The 18609-nt window shown below is 38.2% G+C and overlaps 1 protein-coding gene across 4 annotated transcripts in view; it reads right to left on the bottom strand.

Moving 5' to 3' along the window:
• Positions 1-18609, bottom strand: part of palld (palladin, cytoskeletal associated protein) — a 300420-nt gene that overhangs the window by 167831 nt on the left and 113980 nt on the right. For 3 of the 4 annotated variants that reach the window (XM_062982361.1, XM_062982362.1, XM_062982363.1), the window contains 6 exons: positions 10027-10205; positions 8907-8967; positions 7640-7745; positions 4066-4140; positions 891-1032; positions 577-600 (listed from right to left, as the gene is read on the bottom strand). In XM_062982361.1, coding sequence (XP_062838431.1) covers positions 577-600; positions 891-1032; positions 4066-4140; positions 7640-7745; positions 8907-8967; positions 10027-10205 — 587 coding nt within the window. Of the gene's footprint in view, positions 1-576; positions 601-890; positions 1033-4065; positions 4141-7639; positions 7746-8906; positions 8968-10026; positions 10206-10998; positions 11132-18609 lie in introns of those variants that run through there. The other variant, XM_062982364.1, reaches the window with a different exon arrangement.

The following is an 18609-nucleotide window of genomic DNA, read 5'->3' as shown; positions in this document are numbered from 1 at the left end:
CCGACTCTGTGTGGTTGGTGCTCATCTCCATTTCTAAGCTGTCCATAGACGCCTCCTAGGTCATGTGGCTGGCATGACTGCATGGAGCGCCGTTACCTTCCCGCTGGAGCGGTACCTATTGATCTACTCACATTTGCATGTTTTCTAACTGCTAGGTTGGCAGAAGCTGGCGCTAACAGCGGGAGCTCACCCCACTTCCCGGATTTGAGTTCAGCAGCTTAGGGGTTTAACCTGCTGCACCACCGGGAGCTCCTGATGGTAAATAACAGCAATAAATTTCATGGTCTGACCAAAAGAACGGCTACGGAAATGGAAGACAGAACCGTTATTTGAGAATGAAAAGGGATGAGCCACTGGGGTTTCCCACTTTAGTTATGGAAATATTTGCTGTTTTACTAATAAAGGAACTGATGTAAACCACAGGGTAGCATGGCCTGAAGTATGTGACAGGAGAATAGACTGCCTTGAAAGGGGTTTCATGTTACCACTCCCTTGCAGAAACATAATGCTATTTAGCTTCAGTGCAAACACAAAAAGCAAGCGAACAAAAAGAATGTTCTTTCACATGATGCTTACCAGGTTCAGCTGCAGACCGGGGCTCTGCTTATCCCACCATCCAAATGGAGAATAGGGAATAGAAGGGAAAAGAACAAGCTACATTAGAAAGCATATAAAAAGCTGAAAGGTTCCACGGAGAAGTAATATTAGATAACTAAAATAGCTTGATAATTGGACAGTATGACAAAGGCAGTTAAAATTACGCTCAAAAGAAACATATACTGAACATGAATCCGATGATGATACAAAAGAAAACAAGACTGAAGTGCTTATTCCTACTGGTGTTTTTATAGCGGGCAGATATTTGAATAAAAAAGAAGTCTAGCACTTACTTTTTTGAAGGATTCGGAAATCTGGAGAATCCTGAATTTCTGTCCCTTGCCGAAACCACATGACATGCAGGGGAGGTGCTCCTCTCACTCTGCACTCAAGAACCACCACCTGTCCTTCGCTTGCTGTTGAATTTTGCAGCTCCTGAAAGTTCAAAGAGACTATTTTAACAAAATTGATACACACCCCTTTGTGATCTTACCATTAACAATGTACTCCAAATAATAATGCACACCATGTAATAATGGTGTAATAACTAACTCTGCAAAACTTTTGTTTTGAAAATCAGAATTGTATCAATACTACCTACTAGAAAATAAGACTCTGTTAATCTACAGGACAGATGTCACCCTATTTCAAATGGAGTCGCTTTTAATAAGATAGGGATTAAGTCATCCTAAGATAACTTATCCGTGCAAGGCAAACTATTATGAAACTATGGCTTTATCCACTTAGATGTCAGTGGAAACATCACAACATGAATACTCCTTTCAGAAGCACTTTCACAACACAGGTGCAAGGTTGTGACATAGGCTTCTTTGTCATGCTGGAAGCACAGGTTTTGTCACCTATATGATGGTTCAATGAGATTATAACTATGATTCAGATTAGTTAAAACAAATGAATACAGATTTCTTCTATATGTAATGTATATGAACAACAACAGAGGTGTAGATCTTACTGATGTTTAAGGGTAAAAGTAAAGGTTTTCCCCTGACATTAAGTCTAGTCGAGTCTGACTCTGGGGGGGGGGGGGTGCTGATCTCCATTTCTAAGTTGAAGAGCCGGCGCTGTCCGTAGACATCTTCTAAGTCATGTGGCCGGCATGATTGCATGGAGCATTATTACCTTCCTGCTGAAGCGGTATTATGTTTTTGACTGCTAGGTTGGTGTTTCTCCCGTCTTTGGCCATTAAGACAAAAGAGTGGCATGCCAAAGTCCAGATGGCTACAATGCTCTTTGATCTGACTGTATTCTTGAGTCTCCCTGAAGAATAGTTGCATCCACACTCACCCAACACAAAGGTGCCAATAAAACCAAAAATCCAGCTGTGTTTCATTCTCAAAACGTGTGTGTTTGGGTTTTTATTTGCCAAAACCGTATCGGGAAGCATTTTAGGACAGAAACGACGAGGCTGAGTATTCCACCTGACTATTATTATATTTATATTTATTATATTATATTATATATTATATTACATATATATATATATTTATATATAATATATATATAATATATATAATATATATAATATATATATTTATATTATATTTATTATATTGTATTGCTTTGGGCATGGCCCCATGTTAGCCGCCCCGAGTCCCCGCTGGGGAGATGGTGGCGGGGTATAAATAAAGTATTATTATTATTATTATTATTATTATTATTATTAGTCCAAACCTCCAGATAGTCAGTGCTGTTCAATGGTGGAATATTTATTTGTTTATTTACAGTATTTATATTCTGCCCCTCTCACCCCGAAGGGGACTCAAGGTGGATCACAATGTACACATACATGGCAAACATTCAATGCCATATGAACATAGAGACATAGACAGAGACAGACGCAGAGGCAATTTAACATTCTCCAGCTTCCAGCTTCCTGAGGGTATGCTCGATTCCAGCCACAGGGGCAGCAGCTGCTTCGTCATCCATTGTGACATCTTGATGGATACTTCCTCATTCCAAACGGCTGCTGGATGATTTTTATGGTGTCATAAATTAGTTAAATTAGCCTCCCTGCAAAGCGGTACCTAAATTCCTACTTGATAGATGCAACTATCTTTCAGTTGCTTAGGTCAACAACGAGCAGGGGCTATTTTTTTTAATGGTCGGGTGCTCACTCCAACACGGGCTGGCCTCGAACTCATGACTTCTTGGTCATAGTGATTTATTGCAGGTGGCCACTTAACCAGCTGTGCCATAGCCCGGCCCTGGAGATTTTTCAACAAAGACTGGATGGCCATCAGTTGGCAGGGCTTGGATCAGGTCTTCTTGTGTTGCAGAATGGGTTTGGACGGGATGGTCCCTGGGGTTTATTACAATATCTACGCTAAAGCAAATCCAAATGCCACTTTGGGGCTTGTAAAGAAGGGGATTCTTGGTTAAGATATACTGCTGCCTGATCTAGAGAAGCCATTGATGCCCCCAACCATGGAAGTCTGTGTCCCATGTGCATTCAAATTGCCTGTTGACTTATAGTAACCCCATAAGTGACATAGGGTTTTAGTGTTTACGTGTTTTTAAATCCTTCCAATAATTTGGAAATTTTAATGTGGTTTCTTATTGCCTTTTCATTAATAATGTTAGTTCAGGTAATTCAATCTAGCTCTATTTTGATGCTCTCCACAGAAAGTCATTTCACAAGGATCTCCTTGGTGTTTGCAAGCACGTGAGAAGCTGCCAGGCAGGAAACCGAGAGGCATCAAAAGAAGCCCGAGTTATACAAGAGTTGGAGAGCTTTTCAAAGGATGAATAACAACACTTGGATAAAAAATCAAGCCAAAGCAGAGGAATGATGAAGAAAGGTTACAGACATGGACACCCTTTTGTATCATACATTAACTGAGAATTATGGCAATGTCCAACAATAAATCTTTCTTTTTCTGATGGGATGCTAACAGCTGAAAGATGGGGTTTTCCATAAAAAGATATTTGGCCTTGCAGAAACATTTTATGGCATAAAACTGCTAGATAACTGATTGTCATTGTTACCACTTTATCTCTTAAAATATGCATAAATGGCAAGCTGAAAATAAAGATTTTAACATATGCTTATAAAATATGAAATCTGAAAGAAAAGAAATGAGTGACAAGTTCTTCATTACAGGACACACTTATCTGAAAAAATGACATCTATCTGTACACCAAATCAAATCCTATCAAGTCACCAGTGTTAATAAGAGACAGCCAGAATGGTGTAGTGGTTTGTGTGTTGGATTACAATTCTGCAAACCAGGGTTTGATTCCCTGCCTAGCCATGGAAATCTAATGGGTGACTTAGAGTGAATCATACACACTCAGTCCCCCCAAAAAACCCATGATAGGTTTGTCTTAGGGTTGAAACAAGTTGAAGGCACACAACAAGAAAATATTAATGCAGTTTATACTATCAATGTATTTTTTTATTTTTCTTATAGTTTCAGGGTGAAACAAATAACATGTTGAAATTCAGACCTTTGTAAAAATAGGTGCAGCATAACTAGGTTTTGATCCATCTAATCTGCAGAGGTATGAAGTGGGACTTTGGACCTGAAAAAGAATTAAGAAACAGACATTTGCCAAACAATTAGTAATATAGAGTTCCTATAACAATACTGTAAACCTCAGTTATACATTTCAACCAATGCAGCAGGGACAGTGAATGCGTACCTACTCCATGTCTTGCCAAACTATACCCACCGACATCAATGGTGAGAATTACAGTCGAACATTATCTGGAGGTCAGGACACTCACTCCACACAACTTTGTCTGGTATATCATGGGCAAAAATGGTTCCCAATTCCCCCCCCCCCCCAAAGTTGACAACTTATAATGATCAACATTCCTGTAATTGTACCAGAAAAAGTGTTTTATGATGAAAACCTCTGTAGCTCTTTTGAATACCAATGTGAAGGTGCAAATATTATAATTTAATATTTTAATGCCCTACAAATAAAAATGGCAGAGAAACAAATAAAATAAATAGTTGTGAGAAGTCTTGATTATCCATAGTACTCAATGGCATTACCTTAGGACTGTTGGAAATAGCAACCTTCTTCAAGCCTCCATCAGTAATTTGTTTTGTATATGATTCTGTTTGCTTACTGTATTGTATATGTTTTGGTATGCAACTTTCCCTTTACTCTATGTTTCTTAATGTTGTGGGAGGGGCTGCAGACCACATGATCAGATCTGGGACTGTTCTGAGCTTAGACTTCGTTTTAGAAGACAGAGATGCTATTAGACTATGGATTGTTAAGAGCAAATTCATGTTGCTGTTGATTATAAGAAAGATGCCCTGTGTTATCTGCCCAGAGAAACTACTGTATATACTCAAAGATAAGCCGAGGTTTTTTTATCTCTTTTGGGGGGCTGAAAAAGCCTCCCCGGCTTATAATCGGGTCAAGATCAAGCCAGCAGCGGAGCCTGGAGGCCACAGTATGTTTTCTTTTCCAAAACCTCCCTTCTTCGCTTCTCCTCCCAGTCTGGAGTTATCTTATTTTTTAAGAGAGAGAGGGACAAGGAGGGAATGTTTTTAAAAAGTGAAAGGAGAGTGAGTGACAGAACCTCTTGCAAGCCAGGAAGAAGAAGAAGATTGCATGGTGGAAGGGGAAGAAAAAGAGAGACTCTTGCAAATTTGCAGGATTTATTATTATTATTACTATTATTGCAAGAACGTTTGAGTCAAAAGGAAGGGAAAGGAGAGCAACAGAAGGTGTGCATTTCTTTTTATTTCTAAGGAAACAAAAATGGAGTGGGGGTTTTTTTGGGAGAGGGAGGGAAGTTTTAAAAAGCCTTTTCTGGCTACTTTTCAAGTTTGAAAGGGGGAGAAATAAAAGAGATGGGAAAGGGGAAGAGAAAAGAGGCCAAAGTTGTTTTTAGGAGGGCTTTGCTTGCATTTCTTTCTTGGGCAAATGCATGCCCCAAAGCTTGTAAATAATCCCCCTACAAATAGATTAATTTAATATATGAATTTTCCCCTCATCTGTGTGCAGGTCTTTGCAAATCCCATATACATATAGATATCTAGAGATTTCCATGTACCTGTATATCTGTACCTATATGTATACATTAATTTTATATATGAATTTCCCCTCACATATTTGCAAGTCTCTGCAAGTCCTATAAAGATATAATTCTCTCTATATAAAGCAATGTCTAGATAGAGAGATATTAATATAGATATATAGATATAGGCCTTTTAAATATGCACACATACACACAGATGTCTAGATAGATGTAAACATAGATAAATGGGACTTGCAAATATTGCAGGAGGGAAATGCACATACAGTAGAGTCTCACTTATCCAAGCTAAACAGGCCGGCAGAAGCTTGGATAAGCGAATATCTTGGATAATAAGGAGGGATTAAGGAAAAGCCTATTAAACATCAAATTAGGTTATGATTTTACAAATTAAGCACCAAAACATCATGTTATACAACAAATTTGACAGAAAAAGTAGTTCAATACGCAGTAATGTTATGTTGTCATTACTATATTTACGAATTTAGCACCAAAATATCATGATATATTGAAAACCTTGACTACAAAATTGGCTTGGATAAGTGAGCCTCTACTGTATATATAGAGAGAATCTGCAAACTTTTCAGGGGGGAAATGCAAATGTGAAATTAGTATATATAATTATAGAGCTATATCTAGCTCTGCATTGTTTATATAGGCATTGAATGTTTGCCTGTTACTATGTTGGAAGCCGGCCTGAGTCCCCATGGGGAGATAGATAGAGCAGGATACAAAGGAAGCTGTTGTTGTTATTGTTGATGATGATGATGATAATGATTATTATTATTATAAAGTTATTGTTGATACCATATTGTTTTTGTTGACGCTACTTATGCACTTAGAGTTAGCTTACTGTTTTTCTTTGAAATATGGTAAATATTCAAAAAACATTTACCCCACTTATGTCTCAGTTAATGTAATTTTATTGGTATCTATTTTTATTTTGAAATTTACTAGTAGCTTCTGCATTTCCCTCGGCTTATATTCGGGTCGGCTTATACTTGAGTATATATGGTACTTCAAATCTATCTATAACTGGATTGACAAGTATGTACCTGTATGCTGAATACATGAAGATTGTGAGTAAACCAAATATGTTACATTTAACGAAGTCTACTTTTGTCTCTTGAGAGCATAATATAGAAACAAGATATTTTATGGGAGAGTAGAGGTTTTTGGGCACTGAAAAGGAACACTTCTGAAATAGCTGTTGTTGTGCATTGGCATAATCTCTGTTTCTAACAGATCAGAGACAACTACATTATCAGTCTAACAACTGAAAACCAAATTGCCTTGCATAAGTACATGTGAAAAGAAGATTTTACTCAAATGAGATTTTTGGTTCTTCTCTGGAAGATCACACTTTTACAAAAGGTTATGATTTTCAAATGGTTGTGAATGCCATTATTCTCCAAAAGGTTATGATTTCTAAAAGGTCATGCCTTTCCAAAAAGGACAAAGATGGGCAAAGTCATTTTTGACCCCCTCCCCTTGATGGTTGTAAGAAATTTTAACTAACTCTGGGGAAGAGACCTTTTCAGTTGCTGGCTGGAATGAACAGTGTCTCCATTCAATGATTCTGCCCAAGCACTCTATGCAAGTATAAAATAATAGATATTTCTGTGAATCCAATGGGTCCTGGAAGGATTGTTCCTGAAAACTAACAACTTTAAATTCCTTTAGAGGTCTCTGGAAATATATTAGTTTTTAGCCTCCTTCCTTACTTGGGACTAAGTCTCATTGAGCATAGTGGCCCATATCAACAAATATACACAAGAGCACATAAAAAGCAGTGCTCTAGCTTTAGCAAATGGCTCATCTTCTTGTCAAGTTGCAGTCAACAACATAAGGCAAAGCCCACAGTACAATACACCGAACCCTTAGACCCCCCTCCCCCCAAACTGTGATCGACACTTCATTAAGTGCATCTAAAAATGGAAGTTGAATGAGTAAAGATCATTTTGTCTGCACATTGTTTGAGTGCAGGACATGAGTAAACTTATGTCCCTAAAGCATGCTTACCTGCTGACGAGGCACTGCAATAGGCTGGATTACGGCTGTAGTGATTCCAGCCTTTGGAGCAGAAGGTCCTATTGTTAAAGAAACAGAAGTGCTTTTCTTTTGAGCCCTGGATAAAACAATCAATTAAAAAGAAAAAAGAAAAAGGAAAATTAGCCAAGGCAACCATGCAGTGGCAGACACTGTAATCCAGCACATCCAGAGAGCACCAAGTTGGAGAACCTTGGCCTGTTTTCATGATCAATTCAACCAGTCTTAGTCACAGAAATCACCAGTCTCACAGTCAAGATCACAAATTATTGAAATTTCCTATGTCCTGAAATAACCAGACAGCAGAGGAAATGGAACTACTGTAGTCAACATGTGCAATACAGCATAATTATACAATAAATAGTTAACCTTGACTTTCCTTGGCAAAATGACAAGTGTTTTATTTGAGCAATTCTATTGGATGGGATACAATTTGGTAGTTATGTTTGGAAGAAACTCCATTAACAATTCCATGGAGAGGATTTTCCTTCGTCTGCAACACTTGCAATATGATATTATCTTTCTCCCCACACCATCCATCTCGCCCTAGCTTTTTGCACTCTTCAAAACTATGCCCTGGAGAATTTCCCTAAGTTTGAGAGCAAATATTGGAAGTATTGTGTGTGTGTGTGTGTGTGTGTGTGTGTGTGTGTGTGTGTGAGAATATGTTTATAGAGAAAGTCAGTTCTTATGGAAATGCCTTCCCAATTGGATCTTGAACTTTGTTTTTATCACACAGACTAATTGAAAATATTATTCATCTACAGATAATACTCATAACTCATCACAAAAGTTTGAAGTAATACCTTGACATACACATTTGATCACATAGGATAAACATAATAAGCATTTTTTCATTTCATCAGAAGCTTTTAAATCTTTAGTTACTACAACACAGTAACTACTACAGTTTCAGATACAGGTGGATGATAGGTTTAATGAATTATTTCTTTCTACAAAATGTAAGTGTAAAGAAGAACATTACAAAAGCCTGCTTGACTATTTCTTCCAAGCGGTCTTTGAAAGTCCAGCATAGATGTTCTCTAAATATAGACTCTGGACCAGAACATCTATCTGTGTCATCCTATATTTAAATATCAGTACAAAATTCGAACACAGACGGATTTGTTAATTAACAATGGTTAAATTTCCCCTTCCCCAAGAGTCACCGAAGAGGAAATAGGTGAAGCATAACAGATTTATCGTTATCATTGTAGAGAGATCTCCTATATAAACGTACTGTGGCATGGCTCCAGATTTTGATCTGAAAATTTCACTGTCAGAATCTGAGGAGCTGGCACCTGGAGAGGGTAGAAAACAGCAAATTTAGGGGTGATACAAGCTGTCATGAAACCTAAAACTCTCAACTTCCTATGTTTACGGAATCACAATTCATGTTTATGGTTTATTTTATAACATCATTCCAACACTTAATATTTCTTGAGAAATATTGGTAACTATAGCTATTGCTGCTGTAGACTATTACAGAAAAAAGGGACTATGTTACCTACTTTAAAAAATAATTAAAATATTCCCACCACCCCAAAGGCCTTGGACTGCTGCTTGTGGCCTATGGGCCATTCTTTTCTTATTCCTGTTGCAGATGTTGAAACTTTATAGGGCTTAAAAATATAGATATGCCCTTTTATAAAAAATAATAATCATCATTGTATATAAAACACAAGGAGCATATTAGGTCTAGATCAGTGCGAAACTGGTGGGCCACAAATGAGTGCCAGGCTGCAAGCTATTACTTGCCAGTCCCCATTAAAATTTCTAGGAAAACAAGAAACAGCTGTACTGAACACAAATATCATACAGATTCCTGGAACACTGGGAAAAATACTGTCTCAAATTACTTGAGATGCACTGGTTTAGAACATGGCTTCTTGAATGTTTCCCATTCAAGACCCCTTTCCACCTGAGAAATTTGTTTACAACCTCGGGTATATAGATATATAAAATAGGTATAAAATCAAACTGTTACTGATAATAAATTACTATTTGCAGGGCTTGCTAAACAGGCTGATTTTCCTTTTTATGAAGTACAGCTGACTCCACTGCAAAAACTGCATGCTGTTGCTAACAAATTTGTATAAATGTCTAGATGGTGTTCAGAAACCTTTTACTGTTGCCAATTTTTGTGACCCCAATATTGAGCTACGGGGACCCCATTTGGGGATGGGACACACAGTATAAAAACACTTTTAGGAGACCTATGAAGGCAGAAGGAAATGGTACACATACAAACATGTCATTGCAGTTGTTTATCAGTTGCACAGGTTTAGGCCATTCTTATAAATCTCAGAACCAAGACATGTGACACATGATAAATTAATTGTGTGGCCATGCTTTCTTACCTTCAACAAATAGTTCTGCTGATGTAGAATCAGAGCCAACAGAATTTGAGGCCAGGCAACAGTAGCGTCCTGTATCGTCCTCAAAGGCTTCTGTTATAACTAGCGTATGAAGTCCTTCGCTTTCACAACAGATCTGTATATCAGGGGAATTCTGTAGTTGTTTTCCTTCACAGAACCACCTGTAATTAATGAAAATATAAAAAAATAGATCCAGATAAGGATAGAAATAAGACCTTAATCAAAGTCTGTCACACAATCTTAAGAAAGTAGAAGAATGCATTGCAAGAAGAATGACTTCTGGTAGCAAAAATATTCAAAAGCTTTAGAAAAAAAATCTTTCAAACTCCACTGTAAAGAGGTATCACTTTCAATATGATTAGTACTTGACTAGTTAATGAGCATACATGTTACAAGCACGCTACATTTTTATCATGTCTGGATTGAACAGTTGGCAAAGACTACCAAACAAGGTAATGTATAAAAGATGCTATAAAGTTTCATGGACCAAGAGGATTTAGGGAATTTCACTCTCTAGTCCTGCCCTCTGGAACAGCCCAAAAAGAACAGCCCAAAATTGAGAAAGAGTTAATGAACTATGTTTTTCCACAACCCCCCAGTCTTCCCTTAAGTGCCAGAAAAACTAAAGATACATTATCTTTCTTTGACTAATTGCTTTAGTTTGTTTGTTTTGTTGTTTTAGTACAACAAGATCTTCTCAGGGAGTTATGCCACAGGAACCTGAACTTTCAGCGTATTTCACATACCAAGTCTGTACAGTAAGAAAATCATAAGCATGTCATTTAGGAAATAAATGCTTTCTCGCTTTTGGCTTTTACACATTGCTGTGTTTTCTGTACCATTCATGTGCTGCATATTTATGAGATGCAGATTTATGTACCTGTAACAAAGTGTAGATCATTTTGTATTTACATAGGTCTTCATGCTTAGTCTGGGAAGCTTGTGTGGACATACCAATGCTCAAGTAGGCTTGTGACTTTCGGCTGAACCTCGATTTGGTTCTGCTGGCTGGATTCCAGGAGACCTGCGGATCTGTTTTCATGCACCTCCTGGAAACAAGCGGGTTGCCGAATAGCTTTTTCCGGTCTTTAGCTCTGGCCTATCAACGGGAATAGGAACTTATGAACCTCCCCTTTCCGTTTCTGGGATCCTTTCCTTTCTTCCTTTCAAGGGAGCCTGGGTTTGAGCGATGGGGTTAAGGAAGCACCCCTTCTGGGAGCCTTTACTATCTTCCTTTCAAGGCAGTCTGGGTTTGAAGAATGTGGTTAAGGAAGCATCCTTCCTGGGACCCTTTCCTTAGACACAGCTTGCGTAAGACACATCACAGCATTCTTCTATTCTGATTGGCCCATCAGGCAGGGCTCACAGGGAAACCCCATGTGAGCAGCACGCGGTAGCTTTTCTGTGTTGTGTGGTGCTGAATAGAGGTGGAGGAACCATGATCAGCTGACACATGGTCCCATAATGGATGAAAAAACATGAAGGCTGAGCCCTTACTGTTACGGCCATCCGGCCAAAAGCAAACCGACCACTCTGAATCCATGCACAAGCCTAATATTCAGTGGTAGGACATATATATGTATACATGCCCATATCCAGTTCAGTTCTACAAATAAGACTAACACTTGCATAGAACTTATAACAAGTTTGTTTCTCCTATTACATCTGAATGTTATGTATATGGATCATTTTCACAATGAAAACCTGGTCACTGTGTCTATTTTTTGAGCATTTCATGAATCAGATGCCATGTCTTCATAGACAGTTTCTTTTCCCCACACTGACATATCTTCAATCTTACTATGTCTGGATTTTAAAATTCTCCTGGACAAGTCAGGAAAATAAAGAAAACAGACAGCAGGCAGTGCCAGATCCTGAGAAGCACTTGTCTTTACTTGGTTATTTATTAATATTAATACCAAAGTTTTAGGAAGGGAAAAAATCACAGTCCTCCAAATGTTGATCATATATAACATGCAAGGTATACATTGTCTTATAGTAATGCACATGTTGGAAAAAGTATTATGTGTAGAAGGTTTAGGAACCTGAATAGAAATTAATGAGAAGATATTCTGTTTTAAACTTTACATCCTTCCAGTTTATTTATTTATTTACAGTATTTATATCCTCCCCTTCTCACCCTGAAGGGGACTCAGGGTGGATTACAATGAACATATATATGGCAAATATTCAATGCCATCAGACAAACAACATACAGTATAGACACACACAGAGGTATTTAATAGTCCAGTGTCACAATTCCGGCCATAGGAGGAGCTGTTGCTTCACCATCCACTAGTGACTATACTTCCTCATTCCTTTTCTGGCATGTTGCTGGCAGTTTTATGGTGTTGTAAATTAGTTAAATTAGCCTCACGCATAAAGCGTACCTAAATTTCCTACTTGACAGATGCAACTGTCTTTTGGGCTGCGTAGGTAACACAGCAAGCCAGGCTATTTAATGGTCGGGGGCTTAACCCGACCCGGGCTTCGAACTTATGATCTCTCGGTCAGTAGTGATTTATTGCAGCTGGTTAATAGCCAGACTAGAAAGACTAGTCAGTAACAATATGCATTCATGTTGAATATTAACAGTTTCTTAAGCTTCAATGGAGAGTGTTAATCCATAATTTGCTTTAAACAGTAACTTGAAGGAAATTGAAAAGAGGTTACAAAGTCCTAAAACATGTTGCAAGAGATGTGTTTGTTTCTAGTTTACATTACAGATACCTAACGGATGCAGTCATATTATATATTATATGCTCCAAGCCTTTGAAGGTGTAGAATTTAGAGGTTAAATACAGTAAGCATGCTGATATCACACAGTAGACACTTTTTTGTCATAAAAGACTTAGAATTCATTTTTAGTAGTCATGCCCTTCCTTTTCCAAACAAAGCTTGCAGACTAAATTTCCATCAAGGCATCTACACATGAAACTTTAGAGTCTGTGTTCCCTTTAAAAAACAAAATGAGAATTTGCTTCCTCACTCCAAGATAAACTTAAAGAAACCCCTCCCCATGTTCTTTGTTACTATTTCACATGCTTGCAGAAATAGGGCCAAATTTGAAATGGATAACTATTAAATGGCAGGTTGGCTATTGACTTCCAAAAATGTTTCCTTGACATGTCTGACAGCACTTTCCAAGTTCTGCATTAAGCCTGTGGAATAAGAGAATTCATCTCACATGAGTCACACTACCAGTTAATTGAGTTTAATATTGTCTTCACCACAGACAGCTGTCCTTATTATCTCCAGGTGTTTTTTGGAGTATGACTCCCATAATCCTTGATCATTGGTCATGTTGATAGAAACTGTAATCCAAAAGATATGGAGAACACCAGGTTGTTTATCTCTGGCCTGCAGTGAAAAGCACTGCATCTTCTGATTTCAGCCTGGCATCTCTCTCCAACTTCCCTAGATGTGCCAAATACTGAATTTTTGCATTCAAGTGGTATATTCCACCACCAAGGCACAGTCTTCCTCTATAGTGTTTTTATACAACATCCCTTTAGTATTCTCATAATCTTTTCCTTCAAATTTGGTCACCAACTGTCTCACCAAGATATATTTTAGTTTGATGTTGACCATTTCACTTCCAACTGCTCTTAAGGAATGTCAGTCTATGAACCCCTTGTAACTTAGGTGACTCTATCAAAGTAACTAGTTTAGTTACTTGTTATACTTTCATATGGATGCAACTCAGGTGAGTATTATTTCACAAATCTCCTGTTAATTTGTCCAGAATATAAAAATGGAGAAAAAAAATCCAAAATCATCAATCAAGCACCAAAAATTTACAAAAATATCAGTTGAATGCTGAGCTAAAACTATCAGATAGCAGTCTTTTGCTTGGATCTAGGAAAACAGACTTCACTGTAAATTTTCCTTAAGATGGAATAATAAATATTTGGCTTATGGAACTCATGCATAGCTTAAATTATTTTGACACACACTAGGGACTCCTGAATGACGAATCTGTATTAGTTCAATTTCCTTTAAAATAAGTATATGTTCACTAGTTGCTTTGTTTACAAATAGGTATGTAGCTTAAGGCAAGAGTTTGCATGTAGCTGGAGGACTTGTGGACAATTCATGACTCAATGGTAATGCATACTTAAATCAATTATCTGATTTTTCCATTATGGTTTGGGAATTGTGGTTAAATAGTTAATAAGGCTGATGAAGAAAACATGTGAACATGAACTTTAAAAAAGGAAAGAAGAATTTGAAGTGATCACATGGCAGCTCCATTTCTCAGACAGACTCTGAGAAGATGGATTTTCCTCTGAGATACCTAACACTCTTTGGCATGTCATCATTATTGTAGAACTACAAAAGCCATTTTTTTTTTGCTTTCAATGTCCTATAACATACAAAAAACATTCATAGGTGAGATATCTATGAGGATGCAATTGTATTCCCCCGCATTTACACACATAGATGTGTACTGGATGGTGTTGGATAATGAAAGAGACACATGTGGGTTGAGGGAAGGCAGAGATTATTTACTAGCCATTAGTTTTATTTGCTTAATCAACATGGTAACAATGACGTAAAAGGGTTGTTGTGGGTTTTCTGGGCTGTATGGCCATGTTCCAGAAGTATTCTCTCCTGACGTTTCGCCCACATCTATGACAGGCATCCTCAGAGGTTGTGAGGTATATACCTCACAACCTCTAAGGATGTCTGCCATAGATATGGGTGAAACGTCAGGAGAGAACTAGTGAACAGTTTCTGATTAAAGGTAAAAGTAAATGTCTCCCCTTAACATTAAGTCTAGTCGAGTCCGACGGGGGGTGGGGGGTGGGGTGCTCATCTCCATTTCTCCGAAGTAGTCCACACATCCATGAATGCAACAGAAACTGTAATTGGTTGCTAATTGATGCTTTTATTATTGTTATGTTATTGTTTTATTCTGTTTACATTGTGAATTGCACTTTTGCATTTGCAGTTGCATTTTTATGTAATTACATTTTAACTGTGTTGTTGGGCTTTGCCCCATATAAGCCACCCTGAGTCCCTTTGAGGAGATGGAGTCAGGGCCTGGGCTGTGGCGCAGGCGGGAGAGCAGGCCAGCTGCAATTAACTGCAATGAATCACTCTGACCAGGAGGTCATGAGTTCGAGGCAGCTCGGAGCCTATGTTTGTTTGTCTTTGTTCTATGTTAAAAGGCATTGAATGCTTGCCTATATGTGTAATGTGATCCGCCCTGAGTCCCCTTCGGGGTGAGAAGGGTGGAATATAAATGCTGTAAATAAATAATAAATAAATACAAAAAGGAAGTTATTTATTTAGTTATTTTATATACCATTCTTCTCCCCCAGGGGAGAAGTTATTATATATATTATTATTATTATTTCTAGGCCGAAGAGCCGGTGTTGTCCGTAGACATCTCCTAGGCCATGTGGCCAGCATGACTGCATGGAGCACTGTTACCTTCTTGCCGATGCGGTACCTATTGATCTACTCACATTTGCATGTTTTCAAACTGCTAAGTTTGCAGAAACTGGGGCTAACAACAGGAGCTCACCCCATCCCGTGGATTCAAACCACCGACCTTCTGGTCAGCAAGTTCTTCAGCTTAGCAGTTTAACCTGCTGTACCCACCACGGTTTGTTATGTATTATATGCCATCCTGGCCAAATTCTGATGTTCTTTTGCCTCATATGACAAGTTTTTCCTTAGTCTATCTTCTCATAAACATCAAAGGAAATTGTCTACCCATCCACTGTTAAATGCTTTAGCAAATACACATGGCATGAAATCATCCCACTATCAGACCACCGTAGGCTATGTGGACTACATGCAAGTACCCAAAACAGGAACCTCCACAAATAGAATGCCGCATGACAAGACCGCTTTTCTTTGTATACGGTTAGTAAACTAGCAATATGAGCCTTGGCAAAAAGAATACATGGGGAAAATGTTTTTTTGGTTTAAGATGGTCTCCACAATAGAGCATCATAGCCTCTAATCAATGTACAATAGGCTTATGCATGCAGAGTGACTCTCATTCAAACTAATGAAAAAGTATGTATACAGTTCCTCCCATGCAGAAGAAAGAATAAACCTTACATCCCTCAAGGCTAGGAAACCATGATGGATTGAAGCAAAACATTATACCATTCCTTTCTTGTAATTAAAGCCCAACCATCTCCTATTGTGTCCCATTGTGCCCAGAGAGAACATATCACTTCTGCATGAAACTAATAAACTTCCTTTGTTTACTCAGTAGCCTCATTTGGCCTAGTTTTACAAACAGAGACTGGAAACAAATGTATCCTGTGAAGTACGCTGCCAGTCTTTTTGTACTTTCCATACTTTTCTCTTTGCTGTAGTGGCTACTCACACTAAAATTTCTAAACTGGATTTTACAAGACCTTCTCTGCTGAGCTTTATTTTGATTACATGGAGGACAGCGAGGATCAACAATGTTTGATTGTATCCAAGATCCTTTCGTTTAAATAAATATAGCATGAATGGGCTGTGGATCAGACCACTCTCTATGTTTAAGAAGGGAACAATGGTGGGAATTTAGGCAAATAACTCTTTTCTGGGCTCCACTTGCTCAGGACGAGCAAAGACAAAAGCAAAACTTATTAGACTTCTGCTAATCACTTGTAGTGACGCAGCCTCCGAGGGCTGCTCTGCCATATTCCAGCAGCTAAGCAATCAACATGATTATTTTAATGCAAAACCTTAACCCAGTCTTCTTCAACTTAATCTTGGTCACATGGGAATGGTGGCCTAGCACCAGTTTCACACTGTATTGAAAAAGATGGGTAGAAGTTGGAAGGGGACCATTGAGAAATTAGACAATACAGAGCTTTATCAGCAAAGAGGGATTAGAGAAATGCCTTGATGGATTATAACCATGAGGTTAAAAGTCCAGACATTTTAAATTAAATGGTCTTTCAGTTCCATAAGACCACCACACATAGGCGGTAACATTATAGTACACATAGAGCAAGCAATAGTAAGTTCTTTTGTGATGGGTTTGTTGGTTCAACATCCTGCCACTTGTTTTTTCACAATATAAATTCTGCTTTCCCCATTTCCTTCCTATAATTCCCATCATATATACTACTTCTGATTGCACATTCTTTATTGTAAGATGACAAAAACCATTAATAATTATTAGTGTCAAAAGATAATTGTTCTGTTGTTTGCTGCTGAGTTGGCTCTTCAAGATGATTAATGAATTGGAGAGGTTCACACCCTTCAATTCAATTTTTTTCTCTTTGAAGGAAAGATGTTGGCAGCCATCCAGTCCCATACTTGTATGCACTTATGCACTGTGTATTAACATACATTCAAAACTATGGCTTGGGACAGAGCTATCACTTGTGAATTCATACGTTCTCTTCGTAAGCATACTTATACATTAGCCTTTTTCCTGCAAGTGGAAACTTACAACTCATGCCAATCCTAGAGGATTAATATAGCATTACAGCAAGCGGTATATTCTGTATTCCTTGGTATCCTGTATTATCACATCAAATATTATTCAGGTAGTAAAAAGAAACACTTTATAATATTTGATGGGATTAAGGAGGCATGCAGGTGTAGATAAAATTTACAGCTGGATATATACTTATTTGGCTGTGGTGGATGCAAGAATTCAGTATTATCATTTGCTACAACTCTTGCCCTGAGCCAGCTGTCTGTTTTCTGTCCATTCAGTGGCTAAAGAGGACAAGAAGTAGATGAGAGACAATCAAAAGGCTCCACTACCAATAGGAAGAAAAAGATTTTCTCCTCCTCTGTTGGTCTATGGAGAATGCTAGGACCTCCTTCTGGTTGCAGAAACAGAGCCAGCTGGATGCTTGTCTGGTCACCTTGACTACACTCATCCTCCCCCTGGCTACTGAAGGTCAGCTGGAAAGCAGAAAGGTCAAGCATGCAACATAACTCCAACTGGTTTGCAGCCTCTCGGTGTGATGCTGGATCTGTACCATTATGTTAAGGCAGTAGTTCTCAACATGTGAGTCCGCAGTTATTTTGGCCTACAACTCCCAGAAATTTCAGCCAGTTTACCAGCTGTTAGGGTTTCTGGGAGTTGAAGGCCAAAAACATCTGGGGGCTCTAGGTTGAGAAACCACTGTGTTAAGGGCTCTTTGTGTTCTCAAGATCTAAAACAGCTTTTTAGGGGCTACATCTTTAAATTACACATTATTTAAACCACTGTGGTCCAACCTTTAGTTACCCGAGGGTCAATCAAACTTTAGTATAGGAATGTGAGGGCCAGAGACATTCCAGAAAGAAAATGAATTACATATTGTATTCAAAAACTTAAAACAGTAAGAAGGGTAAAACGATTTTTTCCCAAATGTTAAATTAAAATATTTTTCCAGTAAGAAGGGCAAAGGTCAACAAAAATGAATTGGTGGGCCACATGCGGGCTACGGGTTGGACCGCACTGATTTAAGCAATGATGCTGAGTTAGTTCCAGCTTCCTTGCCATTTTGATACAAAGCCATACTTGTCTATTCATTGAAATAGGCACACAGAATCTATGTATCTCAGTGGTTCCCATCTCAGTTACTACTACGAATACTAAGA

The sequence above is a fragment of the Anolis carolinensis genome, chromosome 5 (genome assembly GCF_035594765.1).
Source record: "Anolis carolinensis isolate JA03-04 chromosome 5, rAnoCar3.1.pri, whole genome shotgun sequence".
NCBI lineage: Eukaryota > Metazoa > Chordata > Lepidosauria > Squamata > Dactyloidae > Anolis > Anolis carolinensis.
This window is presented reverse-complemented; position numbering and strand designations above follow the sequence as displayed.